Source organism: Rhodnius prolixus, unplaced genomic scaffold (assembly GCF_049639745.1).
Source record: "Rhodnius prolixus isolate KJV_2025 unplaced genomic scaffold, Rpr scaffold_16, whole genome shotgun sequence".
Lineage (NCBI taxonomy): Eukaryota > Metazoa > Arthropoda > Insecta > Hemiptera > Reduviidae > Rhodnius > Rhodnius prolixus.
In genome coordinates this window covers 497,631-517,740 of record NW_027411616.1, presented here as the reverse complement: position 1 = coordinate 517,740, position 20,110 = coordinate 497,631, and the positions used below count along the sequence as shown (strand labels likewise).

The window sequence follows — 20,110 nt, the reverse complement described above, 5'->3', positions numbered from 1 at the left end:
CAACCTCCCCATAAAAATATCTTGCCTAGAACTTTTATTACACTCAGGATTTCGTAAGGGATGAGCTTGGAATAGCACTACAGGATGAACTATCTCATCTGACCGGTAAAGTTGTTCAAATATAATTTATTTACCGTAGGCCATCCCTTAATGATATTGATAATTATGTTAATCATTCTTTTAACAGGCTCAAGTGCAACTATTAAAATAAAAAAAAGCAACTTGAATTTCATTAATTATATCACTTTAATAACTTTCTTCAAATTTCTTGTTTATTCCATTTTTCACAGGTCTAATATTATTATTTCGTAGAACATTAGGTAACTGTTTTTGTGGGAACTAAGAAGAGAAATACGAAACTCGTAAAAGTTGAATTCAAAGTAGATAAGTAAAACATTATTTGATTTTTATCTCATTTTTATTGTTGTCTTTGGTTGAAAAATAACGTTCTTTGACGTCATTTATATGAGTTTAAACACGAAGAATGTGCCCAAGAGGTGGAGTCAGAAGAAAGCATAACTTACCGATATGTTGTGCGTTAGTGATGTTTGGAGCCAAGAATGTGTTAAGTTTTAGGGAGACCAATCAATCTAACTCCTTCAAGAGTTTCATGAAGTTCAGGTGAGCCAAAGGAAAACGAAGCTAATTTAAGCTCACAGAGAATGAATGCTCGGGGATATCACATCTCATAATGTGATCAATACACTCTTTATCATAAACATGTAGACAAATTTATTATTACATCGTTATACATACTTGTCAAGGTCTTCAAAGATTTGTTTAGAATTTAGAAACCAAGCAACTTCTGGCGGAGGTTCGCCACCATATTTGATGTCATATTTTATGACTTGGGTCTTCTTCACTACCATGTTTGTAAGACCTTCTCCCACAATGAATGGTTTCACTGGAACATATAAAAATCCAATTAAAAAGAAAAAAAAACATCTTTCAGGTAGAAACAAAATTATTAAGTATTTTATCCAGCGTTTTATTTCAGTAAAGTGTTCTTATTACATTATTTTCTCTCATCGCGTTTCTAAATGCACTTTATAAGAAAACATATTCAATCAAATAGAACTGCCCTAAAATGATGAATGTTACTGAAAATAATTAACGATCTAAAAGAGGCTTTTAATATTAGTAGTTACTATAGTAAGAAGAAATCTTAGTATATTTTTTGTTCTTAAAAGTTTTGTAAAGCCCAATTTTTTCGTTTATATGTATTATTTTTCATTACTTTTTACTCTGAGTTTTAATTTGACATTGAAGAGACATTTTGATAATCAAGTGTATTTTTTCGACGGCTGTTCAGACGGTCTTATGAAACAAAAATCGTAATAAGATTATCTACAAACCATTACTGTTAATGTAAAAATTGCAACTTAAGACTTTATTTCGGTGAATTAGTTGGAGAAATGTAATCTTTAAACTCTCTGTGATTACTAAACCTTCACATCAGTTTCTACAAAAACACGGTGACACGGATCCTAATACTTCTTTCTACCGAAAGTAAAAAAAGTAAATCAGAAATCTGAATTATCGACATTTTCACGCTCAATGTTTAGTTGAGAAGTACATGTCTGCAGTTTAAGATACCCTACGGGCAATGACGTTCCCAAACACAAGAGAACGTTGGCTGTTTGATGCATTTTAGAATACTGAATTTCAATATAATATTTTGTATTTTCTCTATTAAAAATAATTTGTATATATTGCTTTAGAAAACTAACCAAATCTACATTTGGCGATTATCGGTTTGGTAGCGTCACTAGGGTCTGATGGACCGGCTCTGTTCACAGCTCTGATCCTAAATTCATACTGAGTGCCTTCTTTCAGTCCGTCTATTGTTGCTTTAGTTACGTCTCCTTCGATTACTTTACCTTCAGTCCAGTCGTTACCAAATTTCTCCTGAAAACAGAGAAAAAAAAAAATTGTTACATATGTCAAAAAGATGGTATATTTACATACAATTCTTCAGTAGTTCTTTTCTGATTTAAACTTCATTTTCTTTTTCTTTCTGTATGTTTGTTAGGAGCCTCTATGGACCCGATAATAAGCTATTGGACGAAATCATTCAAATAGAACCAACCACTTTTAACGAATCAATTTTTCAATTTTTGAGTAACATGAGATGCGCCTTGAATCTTTCTTTCTAATCTCATATCACCACTGTTAATTTTAGAAACCGATTCCGGGTAATACACAAATCAAGAACATTTTCACTTTCGATTTCACTTAGAAACACAAAGCTTCGTTAGCTGTACAGTTGTGTTTTTTTTCTGTAGTGACGTAAAAACTTTTAACTATCATAAGGCATATTTAGGTTTGTCAAAAAATGCTCATAATTTCATTGACTATATGAACGAAGTTTATATATATATATATAAACTCTATAACGTCCTAAGATTAATATAATATGAAAACATCAGACATCTGTGGATGTGTTTCAAGTCCATGGTACTCCTTTGTCATAAAAACGGTCATTTATGTCAAGAAGTGAAACGTGATTTAATTTAAACAGTACCTTATATTCGATAACATAGCCAGTGATAGGTGCGCCTCCATCAGTTTCTGGTGTTTTCCACTTAAGATCAGCATGATCCTTGTCCCAATCGACAACTTCCACATCTCTTGGTTTACTTGGTTCATCTAGTATTATTATTTTATTTATTATTCAAAAATATTAAAGTGCATATTTTAAAAAATGGAAATTTCGTTCCAATGTTTGGACCAAATTATTTCATAATACATCACCACATTTATTCCACATCTAGTGTGACCTTATGAGAATCGAATCCTGATTGCTCACCTCAAAAAACCACGAGTGAGGTGAGTCAAATATATCTAGTGGTGCCACGAATGCAGTTACAGTTAAAACATTTCAGATTAAATTCCCTAGTTGAAAACAACCTAAAATTTTATTTGTGAACAAATGAAAAATTGTGAGATATTCGTCACAAGTAGTCTTTTAAATTGTTCATACTGGAATACTCGTTTACAAATAAATAAATAAATGCCGTCGGTAAGTTAGCCTCAAAAAGTTAGTCTAAGGGACTATGCTTGATTAGGGCCAATTTGCTCCCAGAAGTATTCAGTCTTGATCACTATTAGGCAGACCTAGTAATGCGGGCAGATACTAAATCTAGCTAACATACCTAAATAAAAATGTAAAAAGGCTTTGATTTAGAAATTTTACTACGACTTCTACAATATCCTTTTGGTACAATTCTTAGTCAAGTTTTTAACAGCTTTTACAAAGTAAAAATAAATTTATCTTGCCTCCTAATGTTACTAAACTTACCAAACCTTAACTGAACTCGCGTGATGCCCGCTTTTAACTCGACCAGTCACTTCCTGTCCTTTTTTGAGATGTGAAATAATTTGCTCACTTGTATACCATACATCAGTAATCTCGCTGCTACAGATTAGGCGGTGTTTACATCCACCCAGGACTAATTTGCTTTAAAAGAGATGTAATAGTCCTAATTTTCCTGAATTAGGATGTCGTAGCTTTAATTAATTTTTTTCTTAAACTTGGTTTTTCGATAGCCCAGCCCACAATCAGTAAATATAAAAACCTTTTTTCTATATCTAAAGCTTCACTTCTAGGTACAAAGAGCAGTTATCTAGGTAACTATATATATATATATATATATTTAAATGATGAAACTTAGTCATCCTTGATTGAATATCGATATGAGTATCTGTGGCACCACTATATAGCAAATATAAAAATTAATACATACAAGTAGAGTGTAAGATAAAACATAAGATAAAAAATAATGCAATTTTTTGTAACCACAGTGAAATCTCTTTGCAGCAGCGGTAATTTTATTTTATTCTAAGCGACAGTAAAATATACTACTGACATTACGAGTAGCTTAAGCAGAAGCAGTTCTTGATTAGCTTCCACCTTCTAGACAATGTTTGAATTAACAAATTATATGCGCGATCAGGTTTAGTACATCACCTAAAAATTAAAAGCATTAAAAATTAGTATTTTGCAATGGCAAACAAGAAACAAAACAATAGTTTATTTTAGTTGACAATCCGGTCTCAGCCAATTGTTTTTCTATACTGAGGTTTGGTTAGAGAGAACTTTGGTAGGAGATATGAAACTTAAAAAATACAATCAATAGCACGGTATTGAATGTTCTCTGATTGACTTAACGCTTATTCATAAGGAAAGCTATCGGAGAATAACCCATTATCCAGGGAAGGAATTAGTTGAATTGTTAGCGTATACAGGATTCCAACACAGTGATCCCGGGTTCGTATCTAGCTGGTGGTCCTGAAATTTTCTCTTTCTAAGAACTGGCTGGTATTAGTCAGCTTTGCCTGTAACGAAAGAACACTCTCCGGAGACCGGCAGTGCCGTGAAAAGAGCTCCGGGAGCCAATGACCACAGATGTTGACGCATCTTAAATCATTAAAAAAACAAACAACTTCGATATCTATCTAATACATCTCAGGAGTTATTAAGGAGTGATTACCTCCTGCATCCAAAAAGCTAGCCAACCTTTTTTATCAAAATGCTGTGGCAATTTTCCGTTCTGAACTAACATGATAAAGCCAGTAAATTATAAAAAATTGTTAAATTATGGTAGGTTCTATAAAGTTTTTTTGGGATGAAACATTAATTTCTAAAACTGGGACGCGGCCTACAACAGAATGACATCTTGTTGGTTGACAAGAACAAAATGTCCGGCGATAATTATCCATATCTAATGATGGAAATATGACCTCAGCTTCATTATGCATCTATACACAGTCGTCAGAAAATTTTCGACAAATAAAAACTGCTATCGAATATAATTCTAAAGTTCTAGCGCATCGAACATTCATGCCTCTTGAAAAAAAAAGAAAAAAGAAAAGCGCATCAGCAACTAAGCCACTTTGTCCGGATACTTTTTAAATGCACTGCCAGTCTCTATTTAGCATTCTCTCGCTTCGCACAGCTCTACACAAGCGTAAGAAGCTCCTAGGACAAGCAAAATATCAGAGCCAGCAGTTGGATCGAAGTCAGGATCTCCCCCAAGAAACCAGTGCACTTATTACTGAGCAAATCCCCTCGCTTTTTGTGTCTGCTTTTTAGTATGTAAATGTCGGTACTTTTTTTAAGCGTATGTAAACTGCTGTTTTCCTTACTTTGGCAGTGATATAATATAAAAAGAAATAAACATCATACAGCTCTGAACTCAAAGCAAAGTAAAATAATAAGGTAGAAAGTGAAACCAGTTGAAGTGTTATTCATAAAGATTACAAATAAACACAAACGAGCATGCTAATTATATATAATACAGAAATAATTATAATTATAAAACAGAAAAAAAAATAAAAAGAATGTTGTGCACTTATTAAAAATTACAAAAGACAGAATAAAAAGCGTACTTACCCCACGGATCTTTAGCGAGCACAGTTTTAGAACAAAGACCATACTCAGACAAGCCAACTTTATTTACTGCTTGAACTCTGAATTTGTATTCTCTTTTGTGTACTAAATCTGTGCAGTGATAGTTGGTGCCTTCGCTAGCAGGTACTTGGGCAATATTCAGCCAGCCACCTGAAAATATTCATGTAAAAATGTCATAAAGTAGTTGGTTATACAAAGAATTATATTATTAATTATTTAATTATGTTTTGCTACGGACAAAAAAAAAGTTGCTGGTGTGAATGACGGATGGGAAGTATTTTCAGCCTCTTGTTGTTTCTACATAAAAAAGGAGAGAGTGGATAAGCTTGAAGCAAAGTAAAAATAAAAAGAAATACCTTTCACACTGAGATCTTGTCTCTCGATGATGTATTTAACAATGCCTGACCCACCGTCATCTACAGGAGCTTTCCACGAAATGTTACATTTTGTTTGGAAGATATCGAATACGTCGACATCTCTTGGAGCACCGGGAACATCTGAGATCCCAGAGAAATAAATTAATGTACAGTTCCAAAATTCTATATAACATAAATATTTTAAACTATATAAGTCATACCTTGCATATTGATGTGTACATCTTTTGAATCTTCTCCTTGACCATTGGAAATTTTTATCTGATATTTTCCAGATAAATTACGAGCTGGCTTTTTGATGGTGAACACAACTTTATCTTCAGTTATAGCCACCTCTAATTCTTTAAGTGGCAGCGCTTTACCATCTTTGAATAATTTAGCTTCTACTTGTGTTTGTCTAGTTCCTTCCACTGAAACAAATAAAATAGTTCGTCAAACATCTTCTAGCTTTTCTGTTTATACAGGGTATACTACAGATATCATGAACATTGTTTAGTTTTAACAACCTAAAAACAACAGCAAAGGCAGTCTGCTACTAATTATATATATAAAATAAATAAACTCACACTCCTATGTGCCTAATAAGACGTGGATAAATATTAAGTAGTAAGTACCTGTGTATGGTACATCCATTATCACAGGTTTAGTGACTGGAGCGTCAACAGTATCGCCAAAGTTGATGACTGGTTTTAGTTCACCCTTCTTCACTTCTAATTTACATGACGATACGAGTTCACCAGATTTACAAGTGATTTCTCCCTGGTCTGACATTTCGAGTTTCTTAAACACAAGTTGATGCTTACCACCGCCAAGATTTTTTATTTCAATCCTAAAAATTAACATGGAAAATAAAATTAAAATGCAGATCAGACGTTGCACAGCTTCTCATAAATTTTATTTTAGGCTGTAAAAAAGGGAAAAAAATCGTCAAAGCTTTTACGCTATTGTGAGTTGTGAGGCACACCTATCACATCATGGGCTTGCTTGTGAAGTTTTGGTATCCATATATTACCGACATTTTGGTTCCAAATACGTACCTATCATTTGATGCTATTGGTTCGCCATTAAAGAACCAGTCTGCGGCAGCTGTCTGATCTTGCAGTTCTATATCGAACACTAATTTTTCTCTTTCAACTGCAACTGTGTCTTTTAGTTTCTTATTGAATCTGTTTTGATCTGTAAGTTAAAATTAACAATCATTGGTCACTGTTATTTTCAAACCATTTCCGGCCTCCGGACAGAATTGGGTCATTATAGGCAAATCTAACCATCATTAGAAAGTGAGCTAAATGAAAGAAATTATTATTGGAGATACATAGATTATTTTTTTGAGTTAAATAAGAGAGTTCGTACAATATAACAAGCAAATTTAAATACATTTCTCAGCCGATGAGGAAACATGTCCAAATAATACTACAAAACTACAAATGAAATATTAAAAAAGTAAAAAAAACAGCCAACAGGCTCTTAAATTATTGTTGAACTTTTTATTGAATTTATAAATAACAAAAAAAGCGTAACCCTTTTTTTTTTTTTTACAACGAACTTAAATGAAATTGGTCAAGTAAATGAATAATAATTCAGTCCCCTATCATTAAGAATAATGTGAAGTGCAATCAATTCTACAAAGAAATTATAAAGTGTACTAACAAAAAATTGTAAGTACATTCGTCAAACGAGTAATCAACCATATAGAGAAGTAAATTTGGCGAACCACTTTTAATTTGTTGAAGTTGATGATGTTCCTTAATTCTGTACTGTTAGTATCGATTAGAAATGTACTTGGTTTTTATATATTGTAAATGAATCCAAAAGAAACTCAATTAAACCACCTGAGTTGAAAATTTACTTTTTATATTTCTATAGAAATCAATTTCTGAACAGAAGGAGAGTAGTGCATTAAAAAGGAAAATTATATAGATCATCATGTTCATTATTGTCAAAAAATGTGAACTACTTATCAGGTAGAAAATAGAACTCTCCGTCCGCTGATCAATAATTTCTAAAGCTTCGTATTGAAGCAACTTTGAAACCAAATGGATTATCAGTCTTGTGTTTGCCGTCGAAATATTCTATACAACAGTCTACTGTTTGACTGCCCACTATTGGATATTTTTTATTTCCTTTATTGCAAGTAAAGTAAAGTAAAGTAATCGCCTATTTTTTCAGGCGGGGCTTAACGTCCAACTACCATTTACTAGGTGTCGTGGACGGAGGCGACTACCAAATGTACTTTACTATTTTTCATTTAACCATTAAATAAAATCCAAGGCCAAGACCGGGAATCGAACCCAGTACCACAATGCATATTAGCTTTGCAGGACACGCCTCTTAACCCGCTCGGCTACCGTGGCGCCTTATTGACTAGTTATTGACTTATTTAAAACAAGGATATGATTGAAATTATATATTGAAGCAAACATTATTGCACTAGTAAGTGAAAGTATTTTACGTTTTCAGAGAATTGTGCAAAAGGTACTTCCGGGGAAGATTGAACTTCAAATATCTGACAATGCTTCCTTTTGTGAGAAAATAAGTAGTTGAAACTCTCAATAATGCATACTCACACTGAACGAGAATTTCCGCTTCTGTTCTATCGGCGTTAGTAGTACAAGCGAACGCGCCAGCATCTGTCACTTTGCAATCTTTGATTACAAGTTTACGTTTTCTGCCATCCTTAGTAATACTGACTCTGCAAATATAGTTAAATATCGAATCACCAAATCGAATCACATTAATACTTAATTTCATTCTTATAATGCAATGCTGTGAGTAGGTGACTAGGACACTTGGCTTCACTTTCGTAGAGACTATATCGAAGAAGCAGAACAGAAGCTTTCTGGTCCCTATTTGTATCAATTATATCCTAACAGTAGATTCAGCATGGTACAGACAGAGTTTGCCAATTCACCATGTAAATATTAATAGTAAATTTACCTCTTATCTGGTTTAATTTCTTGTCCGTTCTTCAGCCATGTAACATCACCAGCTGGATCGTCAATTTCACAAAGCAATGTGATTGTGTCTTTTTCAGTAACTTGTTGATATTTCAGCACTTTAGTAAATTTGTATGGATATTCTACAAACAAAAAACATTATTATAGAGCCGGTTTAGGTACAATAACTAATTTTTAAAAGTAAAGGTCGCTTCTACTAAGCAAAAATTGTAGCATTTCTGTGCTAGCTAAGGAAATGTGAGATGAATAAAAGATAACGTTTGTCAGTTAGTGCAGGCGCCAAGGCAAAGAGACGAATCAGTGTATTTCCCTCCCGAATGTTTGAAGAATTGTGATATAAACAAAAATCTTTCACTTTTTTAGTGCATTATGATTCGTCTGAAGTTATTTTACGTTAGTTCATACTGTAGAAAAAAAAAACAGCGCAGTTTTGGAAATGACAATTATTTTTAAATTACTTAGTACCAAATTTTGTTAGAGTAAATAGAGAATGGAGATGAGAAACAATCTAAAGTATCGTTAGGAAACCATACACTGTCAGCCCTCTTAACTTGGCCCCCTCCAAAATCCACCTTCATAGATAGGAAAAAAATTGAATTTGTTCGAATATCCAGGGACAGGTGCTCATGAACATCTCCCGAACAACTGGGTCAAAAGATTCTGTTAGCAACTGGAGACAGACTAAGTAAAAAATTCAATAATTGTGCCAGATTAACAAGAAAGAGAATAATAATCTTCTATGGTGCTCTTTTTGCTTAGACCTGACATAGTTAACAGATTTTAATTGTGGAGAAAAAACTTAATTTTATACTAGTATCAGTTTTTCAACATTAAAAAGCTTTTGCATTTATATTTTGTGATGTTTGTAACTTTCCACGCATTCATCTGCCATCTTCAGTTATGACATAATTCATCAACAGAAAAGAAGATACTAAAATTGATATACAATTTATCTTACAGTCACCATACAACTTGTACATATATTTCTTTATTAAACTTAATTTCCTTTTAGCACAATCTAGAGCCTCTATTTCATTTTTACAAAACTCCAAAACGTTATAACCCAAATGTATCTCCTTAACAAAAACTTACAGTTGAATAAGTTAAGTATGAGGGTTGATTAAACAACAAAAGGTACACAAATCAGCAAGTACCCATCATTTCATTAATACTTCAGCTCGTAATTTCAGCCATTCAGAAACTTTTCAAAAAACCTTATGTGTTTTATTCAAATTTTATAATCACAATATCATTTAAGTAATTTTACTGGATTAAATTTTCATTAATATTGTTAATATTTAATTAAATGTCACAGACCCTTATGCTGGCCATTTTTATTTAACAAATATTTGTTCAGTAAAGGAGCGCACCATTTAACTTAGACTGATTGTAATAAAAGGTATTAAACTATTCAAGCGCTGGTTTTTAAAAAATGCAAATGACAAAATAATTACTATGAGGTTAATTTTAAAAAACAAGAAATAAAAATAAAATACCAACATACATTCCCGATTTTTTTTTTTACTTTACCAATTATTTGATTATAAAACTTCTTTACAAGTACTCAATTAAAGGTACTTTCCTCTTTATTCCTGTAAATATGTACATTTTATAATTTGATTTGAAGCCAATAAATAAATAAATAAATAAATAAAGGTACTGCAATTATTTACGATTTAGATATAAATTATTATTGCAAGTAGTTATTTATTTGTAATTAACTGTGTGTAATTTGCGCTCTCGTATTCATCTGCAGCAAAAAAATTCCAAATTTAAGTAAAATTGGGTGAAACTTTTTTTTCAAAAGTAATACAAAGTAGAAAATTGGAAATTAGAGGGCGTGGTTTAATAAACAGTTTTTCCTCCCTAGATATTTAATGAAGTATCAAATTATGCAAACAAAATTTTCTCAATAAAACATAAAAAAATTAAAGATTTTTCTTGCTTATTGTCTTGTTTTCTACACTAATAACGTAAAAGTAAACAGAAAATTGGGATAATGGTTATTTTCTTGCGAAACAGGTAAAAGAAAATTGTGGGTCCATGTTTCACCTACTGTTTTTCGTTATTTTGTTTATTTATTTGCATAGAACTGTAATTTAAAGATTTAATGATAGATAGTTTAATGCCCCCAATTATAATCAACCTAAGCAAATGGTTTGCTACCCTTTACTGATCAAATATTTTGTATTTCAAAATGGCCAGCCAGCATTAGGGTCTGTTGAGGAAGGATGTTGTCCATATTTTTCTAATATCCATTATTATATAAAATGTCACTCACCTGATATGACTACGTTGGTGGTAGTTTTGTCTTCCTGTTTATCTATGCTACAGGTGTATTCACCAGCGTCTTCCATTTTGCAATATTTTATTGTCAATCTACAGACTCCTTGCATGTCTTTAGTTATTTCGTATTTATCTCCATCCTGAAAATAAAGTTTTTATAAACAAACAAATAGTAGTATCGCACTGGAAAATGAGATGACTTTCAGTATCTGCAATTATAATTTTAATTTTACGAAAATAATTAAGACTTTTTATTCAGTTTTAGGGAGAAGTGAACTGCTGTAATGCTGGAAAAAGGTACTGTAGTGTATGGCGAGCCACTTGGATATCTACCACTTTGGCATCCCACGTTCTAAAACAAGCAGGATGACCGGATGGCTAGAGAAGCTGAAGTAAGATGCAGCCTAATCTACCACGACTCTTTCACAAGCACAATAGCCCCAGTACCTTCATCCATCAGTAACAATTGCATTATTGTATTTGCCGCTTATTTGACGATGTAGTATCATGCATCATCTAACTTAAACCAAGATCTCATCAGCATTCCCAATTAATATTCTGTCCTACTACACTTTTACATGAAACATTATCTCGGAAACAATTATTCCTTCAACCTAGAAATGAAATTTGGTTCAGAGGAAATAGAAGAATTGGTCGCAAAAAATTATTTTATTGGGTTTCAGGGGCGATAGATTAACTCTAACCACTGGCTAGTTGTTAACTAATTAATCTACATATGCAACTGTAATGTGGTTAAATATGACGTTATAATTAAAAGCTCTTGATAAAATGAATGTTAATTTGAAATTTCTGCATTAGTTTTTCTATAATTTTGTTTAAAGCTTAAAGTTTTGTTAATCCCGGCACTATTTGTACTCTATGTGCTGGGTGCAAATGTGATAATCAAGTACTTACGCTGAGTTTAAGTGTGCCTTTGAACCAGCTAACCATGGCCATGCCACTGCTTACTGTACACTCCATCATCGCTTCATGTCTGGTGTAGCCTTCTGTCTTCGCTAACAAAGGTCTAATAAAGGTGTATGACGGATCAGGTTCTGCAAGCATGCACAAAATAAATTAGTGATAAAATGAAAACAAATTTTTTGTAGTTAAGACAATGGAAATTTATAAACGGATTGTTTACCATCGACATTCAAGAAAGCTGTGCATAAAACTCCCGCTATTTCAATACTATATTTTCCAGTATCTTCCACTTTGGGTGCACTGATTATCACTTGGTACACATCTCCTTCATTTTTAAATTTGTACTTGGAACCAGGGAATAATTCCTAAAAACAATAAGAACTAAAATTATTAATTTCAAACAGATTGAGAATGGAGAATTCGGACGAAGTATACGTTTAAGAGTCTTTGTACAAGTACTTTAGCACACTCCATGGGCGAATATTCACGCAACTGGAACTTTCGCCTCGCAGAGATTCCCAGCATTTGGAGATAGTGAGACTATCGAATATAAAATCGCCCATTTGAGAGCTCATGTGTTAGCGTACTGGTGTTTATTTGATGTATACCCGAAAAGTGGATCACTTAGCAAGACTAATTATGACTGATTATTAATAAAATTGCAGCTGTTGCATTAGTGCAATAAGGAAAATGATAAAAATCAAAAGAGAATAATAATTTCTGGGAAACATTTTGGATTGCTGTGAAATTTTGATTTGCCTGCGGGATTTTTAAAAAACCATATCGTTTTTATAAAATCCACTTTCTATTTTTTTAAAAATAATTATCTATCAAGACTCCGATTACAAAACAGCAACTCTTTCCGATGGCACTGGCCAGGGGCCAGTACAATACACATTTCTTTTAAAACGTCTTCTTCTTTGTCAATTATGTAAAAAAATTAAATAAAGACATATTATTATTAACTCACTATTTTTTATCATATTACATTAATTACCAAAATAATTCAAATAATAATAATAATAAATAATTCAAACTGTGATCATAGTTTTATGATAGATAGAAATGGTGTTGCTTCGGATATTCCAGCCTAACAACATTATTACACACACCCTACACATCTTAGAATATACTTACATCTTTCCTAAAAAACCATTTTGGCTTGCAATTTGGTTTTGAAAATACACACTCAAATACGACTTTTTTATCTTTTCCTTCCTTGGCGTATTGGTCAACCAGTGGTTTTAAGAAACTTTCTGGTTTCTGAAAAAAACAATACTCATTTCTTTTAAAACGTTAATTATTTAGAAACACAAATTAAATTTCTCTTTAAATAATTTAGGGTCTGAACTCGTTGTATGTAATGTTAGTGGTTTCATGACATAAATAAATAGATTCAAATATACATTAAATGGTTAAAATGGAATGAGTTATATTTTAGTTATACAAATAATTGTGCGGGTATACTTATTATACCAGAAACACTTCTCATAAAAAATCTTATGGAGGTAATGTGATCAAAAATTTCTTTCAAATTTATTAATTTTATAGATTTTCAATTTTGTTTTGTTCGCTAAGAGTAGCTCTTGTATTAGTTTATCTTAACATTTTAGTCGCATTTAAGATTAACTACTTTTAGTAATTTTATTTAATTAAGTATTCATAAAAAAAACAATACATATTATTTTTAAAAATATTTCATCAGAATCAAATTTATACTCGTCAAAATATTTGCATCCAATTTTAAACTGATGGCAAAATAGATTAGTAAAACTCTTCTTTCACAAATTGGAAAAATATAATTGTAGAAAATTAGACAGAAATTAATATTAGATTTTTTACTTCGCGAGAATAATCGAAAATAAACGCTTCAAAAGATTGCCATCGTAAACTGACAAATAGAGAAAAACGTGCAGTCGTCAAACGAATTTAAGTAAAACGATAGGAATAAAGAGAATAACAGAATTTACTTTGTCGAGTCAATAGCCAGTCTAGCCAATAAATCAGATTTCTAGGGCCATATATCTTTCGAGATTATAAAAGCTTAAAAGGAAGGTGTCTAAAGATAAACAAATTTTTGCTCGATATAAACAGACAAAACTACTTGACTATGCCAAATAATAAACGGACAAGGGATTGGAGTTTTGGAAGGACGTGATGTTCTTAGAATACAATGCGTTTACATATGGGAGACAATAAGAACAAAATTGCAATCATGAGAAATACATGCTATTTTGGGTGCATTCACAATCTCACGGACCATTATTTTTAAACAGAATATGCAATGTAAAACAAATAAAAGTTTTCAAAGAAACATAAATAAAAATAATCAAAAAATAATAATAAAATCATTCCTGTGTTCGTAATTTTGCCAACAAGCTTACCAAATAATAACTTTATTTATTTTATTATTTAGTTAAAATATGTTCCCAAATATTAAAAAGTTCTGAATAAATAACCAGTCAATTGTCTGAAACATATTAAGTGCAGTGATAATTAAAAATCAATAATTTTAAACTACCAAGGTTGGAAAATTTTATAAAAGTCTGTTCATTGTAGAATGCAGCATTTCTTTCTGCATGAATTCTTATCTTATGCAAACACTCACAAGCAATTCTCTTTCTCTAATTATTCCAATGATTTAAAAATAAATAAATAAAATTAGATCACTCATGTAAATATGAACGTCTGAGGATAAGAAATCAAATGTCTAAGCCAGATTCCTAGAAACGAAAACTTGAACTGTTTCAACGCCAGAGATTTTTCAAATCCCGAACGCAGGTGAAATTCCTAATTCTGGAAAAATCAAATAAAAGTACTAGCTTATAGGTACGTAAATGGTACACTCAGCTTAAAAAAAATCAACGCAGCTATTTTAGAGAAAAATCCAAAAAGTTGAATTTCAGCTTAAACTTTCTTCTTAAAAGTTGAAATTCCAACAATGCTGTAAACTTCTTTGATATTACAATTGTAGAAGAACATTAAATTAAGTGGTTCTGAAGAAGACTTAAGAGGGAATTAGAACCGCACAATTACAATTTTCTTGGAAAAAAAGAGTTCCAAATTAAATAATAATAGGGATTTAATGAAGAACGGTTCACTAAGTTAAAGGAAAAAAGTTAGAATTATTTTTGAGAAAATACCAAAATCTGAAAAAACCATATTAACGTGCCAAATCAAAATATAAAATTTCACTTTTATGCTACTTCTTGTTTTGGTGGTATCAGTTCTCTTACTAGATACAGAAGGCAGAGGACCTCAAAACATATATTTTCAATCAAAACTCGATTTCGAAATTCGGCAATTCTCAAAGTTTTAATTTATAAATTCTCTTCCAACGTTGAATTATAAGTTATTTACAACAAAGCGGTTCTTCATTCATCTTGGAGATCTTAGCCTAAAAACAACACGAACAACACTACTGACAGCTTTAACTCTCACAAAATTCACGTAAGGGCTCCCGAGATGACTGATATTTGGGTTTGCCGAACTTAAAGGCAATTCTACCTTTTCATCCTACATACTCACTCACATGATGCTATATTAACACACACTGTCAAGGGAGTTACGATAGATATTTAGGTTGAAATGTTTTTATATTTTAATTTTTATTAGTTTTTTTTTTTTTTTGTAGCAGATATGCTTGAAAATAGAATCTAATGGAACAGTTCCGTGTAATAACAAACTTACTAGTATTTTCGGGATCTTATGTTAATTCTGAAAACCCATTAAGTTTAGAGTAGAGCACTTGCTATATACGAGTATACTTTTTCAACAAGTTGCGAGATCAGAGCCGATCTATTGAGCCCACCACAGCCTCAATTTTGCTAAATCAAGTAAAATCTCACCCTTTCGACTTTCTTCAAAGCTGGCATAGGTTTTTCAGTTTCTTTGAGATCACCCCAGTCAGGGTCTTCCTTATCTTTGCCCCATTTTGCATATTTCCTCTTCTTAAGCATAGCTCTAAAGTCCATACCGCTGGCATCTAATATAAGATAAAAAAAAAAAAAACGTGTAAAACAGTAACAATATTGTAATGAAAAAGTAATCGGCTGTTTTCACCCCAAAAAAATCCACTTTTTACGAAAAGTTAGGTATTTGATTTCAATAAAAATTTGCTGCTTCAATACTACTAGCTATTTGTTATTTTGAGTTTTACATAAAAGAAATATACACTCATTAGCCGATGATAAGTGCATTTTGTAATTTTTACCTTAAACTTATTTAAGTTTTATTTATTTATTTCTTTAATTGATCCACAAAGTGTTCAGTTACCTTCATTAAGAATGTTGAAAGAAGTAGAAAATAATTATATATCGGCTGAGAGCCCTAGTAAAAAATAGTAGGTGAAAGTATTTCAAAAGAAAAATTATTAGATATTCTGAATAGAGCTACGATTTTAACGGTTATAATTTTATCTCTCCACATCAGATTTAAGTGCAGTTTAGTGCATCAGTAGGAAGTAAACATCGTCCATTTAAGTTCATTTTTCTTATAAATTGATTATTACTTCATTTCAACTAGTAGTTACGCGTTAAAAATAACTAATCTGACTTAATAATATAGTTTTTTCAATTCTTTTCTTAATATAGGTGTTCTCCTCACAATGTTAATATAAAATAGATAAATATACTTTTTTCAATTGTTATAATATTTAAATCAAACACATGCTTTCACGAACGTTACTATATAGCTGAAATGTATAACAGGCTTATGCGTAGTATATGAAGAGAAGCTTGGGGCACATGGCCACCATTGGTAGTGCAGCCACTTGTTCCTCATATGCATGTATAAGTTTCGTTAGGTAACAGTGCTCGCATAGCTGCCTATCTGAGATTGTGAATACCTGCTTTAGATGAAAGCTGAAAATTATATTTCCCTTAGAATCAACCCCCAAATTTAATATTTAACCATAAGATAACTTAAGTATATTTTTATTTTCTTTATAAACGTTCTGACTGTTTAACAAAGAAAGAAATACCACTACTACTTACCTGATACATACAACTGCATTTCCGCAGAATCTTCGCCATGTATGTTGCTTACAACTATCTTATATTTTCCTTCATCGTTTGGTTTAATTTTTCTCATACACAATGTTATTGTGTTAGTTTCACCATCTGTGAGGAATTTAAATCGACCTCCCTCCATGATCTCTGACATGCCCTGAGAACAATCAATCCACTCAAATATTGTATTGTAGAAAGATATTCACATGAAGGTAGAAATACCTTCAAACAAGTGATTTTTTATAAGAAAGCCTCAGAAATATTGTTCAGAATATTATGGTCTAGAATGAAGATAGTTCATAAAAATGTTTACAAGAGGAAGCTGTCTATATATGTATTAACGTGTATATACACTATACAGGGTGACCAAAGTTATATGCTCCACACACTTTTTTTTAAACGGCGGGAAATTTCGAAAAAATAAAAAACACTAATCATTTTTAGTCTAGTTTATTTTCAGTGATTGACTCATTTTTTAAACCCCTGTATCTCGAGATACAGCACCCAACTTTTTTTTCAAATGGAACGTTATACGTATATATATTTATACATACATAAATATATCTAAAATTAATAAATGAATTTAAAAAATAGTGGTAAAGTAATTTTATTTAATGGTTAATATGATAAATTTATAATAAAGTATCCGTCCACGACACATAATGTCGTAGTTGGTCCTAAACCTTCCTGGGAAAAAAGCCACTCCTTTACTTTTGCAGGAATGCAAACAAAATGCGAATTTCATAGATTTAATTAAAAATAAATATATGTATTTCCGGAAACAAGTTTATAGCGCGCACTAGTGGCTCTGTGCATATTTCTAACGTGTGTATTACAAGGTCACATGACACATTCTTATAGTAATCAACCACTTCAGTCCTTGTGCGCCTGCACAAATGGCTCTCAAAATAAGCGTTAGCTGATTATATACTTGGATATTGTTGGATTAGGTAATAGTGGACCACAAACCAGTAGTTAACAAACCCACAAGGAAAGAAATCACATTATCTAGAATTTTGACACCTCAAAACGAAGTAGAAAAAAGAGTTTTGCAGCGAGGCCAATTCAAAAATCAGCCTCCAGTGCCGTAGTGAGCATGACCAAAAAGTTGGACCGCAGCAGTGTGTCCGACTCATGGTATTGTGAACGCGTTTTTATCTTCTGAAAAAGCACCAATTTCTTGGATGCACCCTGCATAATTATAAATAGTTTAAAACAGTAACAAATAAACCAAGATTATTGAAGCTCCATTTACCTTATAAAATTTAAATGTTGGAGCAGGATTTCCTTCGACACCAACTGTCATATATCCAGTTTGATCTAAACAGACACAAAAGATTATAAGTCTATTCATAATTTTTAAGAGGAGCATAATTCATCCAATACATTCATTTTATTTAATGTTTATTATAAGGTTTTTAAGGAAAATCAAACTGCTGTTTTAAATCAGCCTGAAATTTATGGACGTCCATTACCAAAAACCTTTTCCTACTTCTTTCTTCTTTGATATCTACAAGTTTTTTACTATCTCTTAGAATTAATAAATTCTGCAGATTTTTTTTTTTTTTTTTTTACTGAAATATCTATTTTGAAGTCTTCTGAGAACGAAAAAGTGGTTTAATTAAGGCGCGTCATCTTCAATTGGCGCTCGATTATTCAAGATAATCCTCAGGTTTATAACAGAGACATCTCTCTGGCGTCAGTTTCCCTTTTCCTTTTTAAACACCTATTTTTTGTTTTGTTTGAGGAGGGCACAATTATTGCTTTAGGGTCAATATTTTGGAGATAAAGCTCTTAAATAAGTGAAATGTATTCACCTTCAACTGCTGAGTAGCTCTCCTGTACGTCGACTATAGCCGGCGGCCCAGATGGCCCGATATCTTTGAGTGGAGTTGAAGGTTTGTCAATTTTTTCTTCCAATTCAGCGATACTAGGCCTTCTCATGTCCGTACTTGGACGACGACGCTAAATTTATAAAATTGTTGATAAATATGGAAATGTAATAAGTTATGGATTATTTATATAAATAAATACAATGTGGACTTAACGTTTTTCAATGTTTACTGGATAATTTAACTGGAACTATGACTTAGATAAAAAGTAAACAAAGCGCTTTCAAAGCCTGAGAATAGATTTTTTTTTCAATTTTTCATGTCGAAAGGCGAAATAAAACTTGAACTTACTTGTTAAAGGTAACTTAACAATTTCATTAGATCCTAATTTGAAATAGAATAAACTCAATTAACTGATAGTTAATTTTATTAAAAATGTAAAGGAAAAAGCTCAATGGAATTCAAGATAAATTTAAGTTCTGAAAATATTCGCTCAGAGCAGTTTTCTAGTAGGACTAGTTTTCTCCAAGAAAGGGCCAAAAGCTGCATATGATGCGCTTCCATACAGCTTGGTTGAGGTTCATGGATTTTGCATTCCAATTAGAGATCACAAGTTACGCCTTCACAGTGGCAGAGCAGTGCCACTTTCTCAAGACAAAATCTGAATGATCACTTTCGGCCAGATACAGCAGGGTCATCTATTACTTAAACCTACAGTGCCCAGTAGTCAGCCCCAAGACCTTGGTTGATCAGATCAACCATCAGCTTTAGCCTAGATCCATAACTAAAAACCTTTGTTCACTTTTGTACAGTGATATTTCTCACAACTAGTTCTCCAATTTTTTGTTAATGTAAGTCACGAAAAATAAGTTCATTACAGACCCATAAAAGTCCATTTGAACCTAGTTTCAATGATCCGCTATCTCGGTGCCCACGTACCCTGCATGGCTATCGTGAAGCGTAAGAAAGCTTCTGCCTACCTCAGAGCTATTGGAAACAACTACATCCACCTAGAATTAAGATGGTAGGCACCGACTTTAATTACCAACTGAACATCGGAGTAATATTGCGGCTTTGATTCACGCATCGTTTATGGTCGGTCTCTTTTTAGCCATCACGGCCCACAATTTGGCATGGACGGTTTGAAATGTAATTAGAGCTCTGTACAGCGATTACACTAGAATTACTGGAAGATTTGTCGGACAACGCAGATTTCAAAATCAGCAATGTGTATCTCTCTCTCCGTTATATAATTATTTTCCATTGAACTATTTTTTTTTTTCACAACCACTTTTAATATCTGTAGATACTAGAA

At 32.1% G+C, this 20,110-nt stretch overlaps 1 protein-coding gene and 1 long non-coding RNA gene across 51 annotated transcripts in view; one reads left to right on the top strand and one right to left on the bottom strand.

Moving 5' to 3' along the window:
• The window catches only part of LOC141457397 (uncharacterized), a 45,723-nt gene extending 34,121 nt beyond the window's left edge, over positions 1–11,602 (top strand). Inside the window, exon 2 of the long non-coding RNA XR_012460371.1 lies at positions 11,290–11,602. This is a non-coding gene — a long non-coding RNA (uncharacterized lncRNA). The remainder of the gene's footprint in view (positions 1–11,289) is intronic.
• Positions 1–20,110, bottom strand: part of bt (projectin protein bent) — a 227,451-nt gene that overhangs the window by 129,277 nt on the left and 78,064 nt on the right. For all 50 annotated transcript variants that reach the window (XM_074134324.1, XM_074134274.1, XM_074134273.1 and 47 more), the window contains 18 exons: positions 18,781–18,928; positions 18,219–18,283; positions 16,949–17,120; positions 15,803–15,939; positions 13,092–13,217; positions 12,175–12,319; positions 11,946–12,085; positions 11,026–11,170; positions 8,725–8,866; positions 8,355–8,479; positions 6,825–6,963; positions 6,402–6,616; positions 5,991–6,197; positions 5,770–5,910; positions 5,396–5,563; positions 2,525–2,649; positions 1,731–1,908; positions 757–904 (listed from right to left, as the gene is read on the bottom strand). In XM_074134324.1, coding sequence (XP_073990425.1) covers positions 757–904; positions 1,731–1,908; positions 2,525–2,649; positions 5,396–5,563; positions 5,770–5,910; positions 5,991–6,197; positions 6,402–6,616; positions 6,825–6,963; positions 8,355–8,479; positions 8,725–8,866; positions 11,026–11,170; positions 11,946–12,085; positions 12,175–12,319; positions 13,092–13,217; positions 15,803–15,939; positions 16,949–17,120; positions 18,219–18,283; positions 18,781–18,928 — 2,666 coding nt within the window. The remainder of the gene's footprint in view (positions 1–756; positions 905–1,730; positions 1,909–2,524; positions 2,650–5,395; positions 5,564–5,769; positions 5,911–5,990; positions 6,198–6,401; positions 6,617–6,824; positions 6,964–8,354; positions 8,480–8,724; positions 8,867–11,025; positions 11,171–11,945; positions 12,086–12,174; positions 12,320–13,091; positions 13,218–15,802; positions 15,940–16,948; positions 17,121–18,218; positions 18,284–18,780; positions 18,929–20,110) is intronic.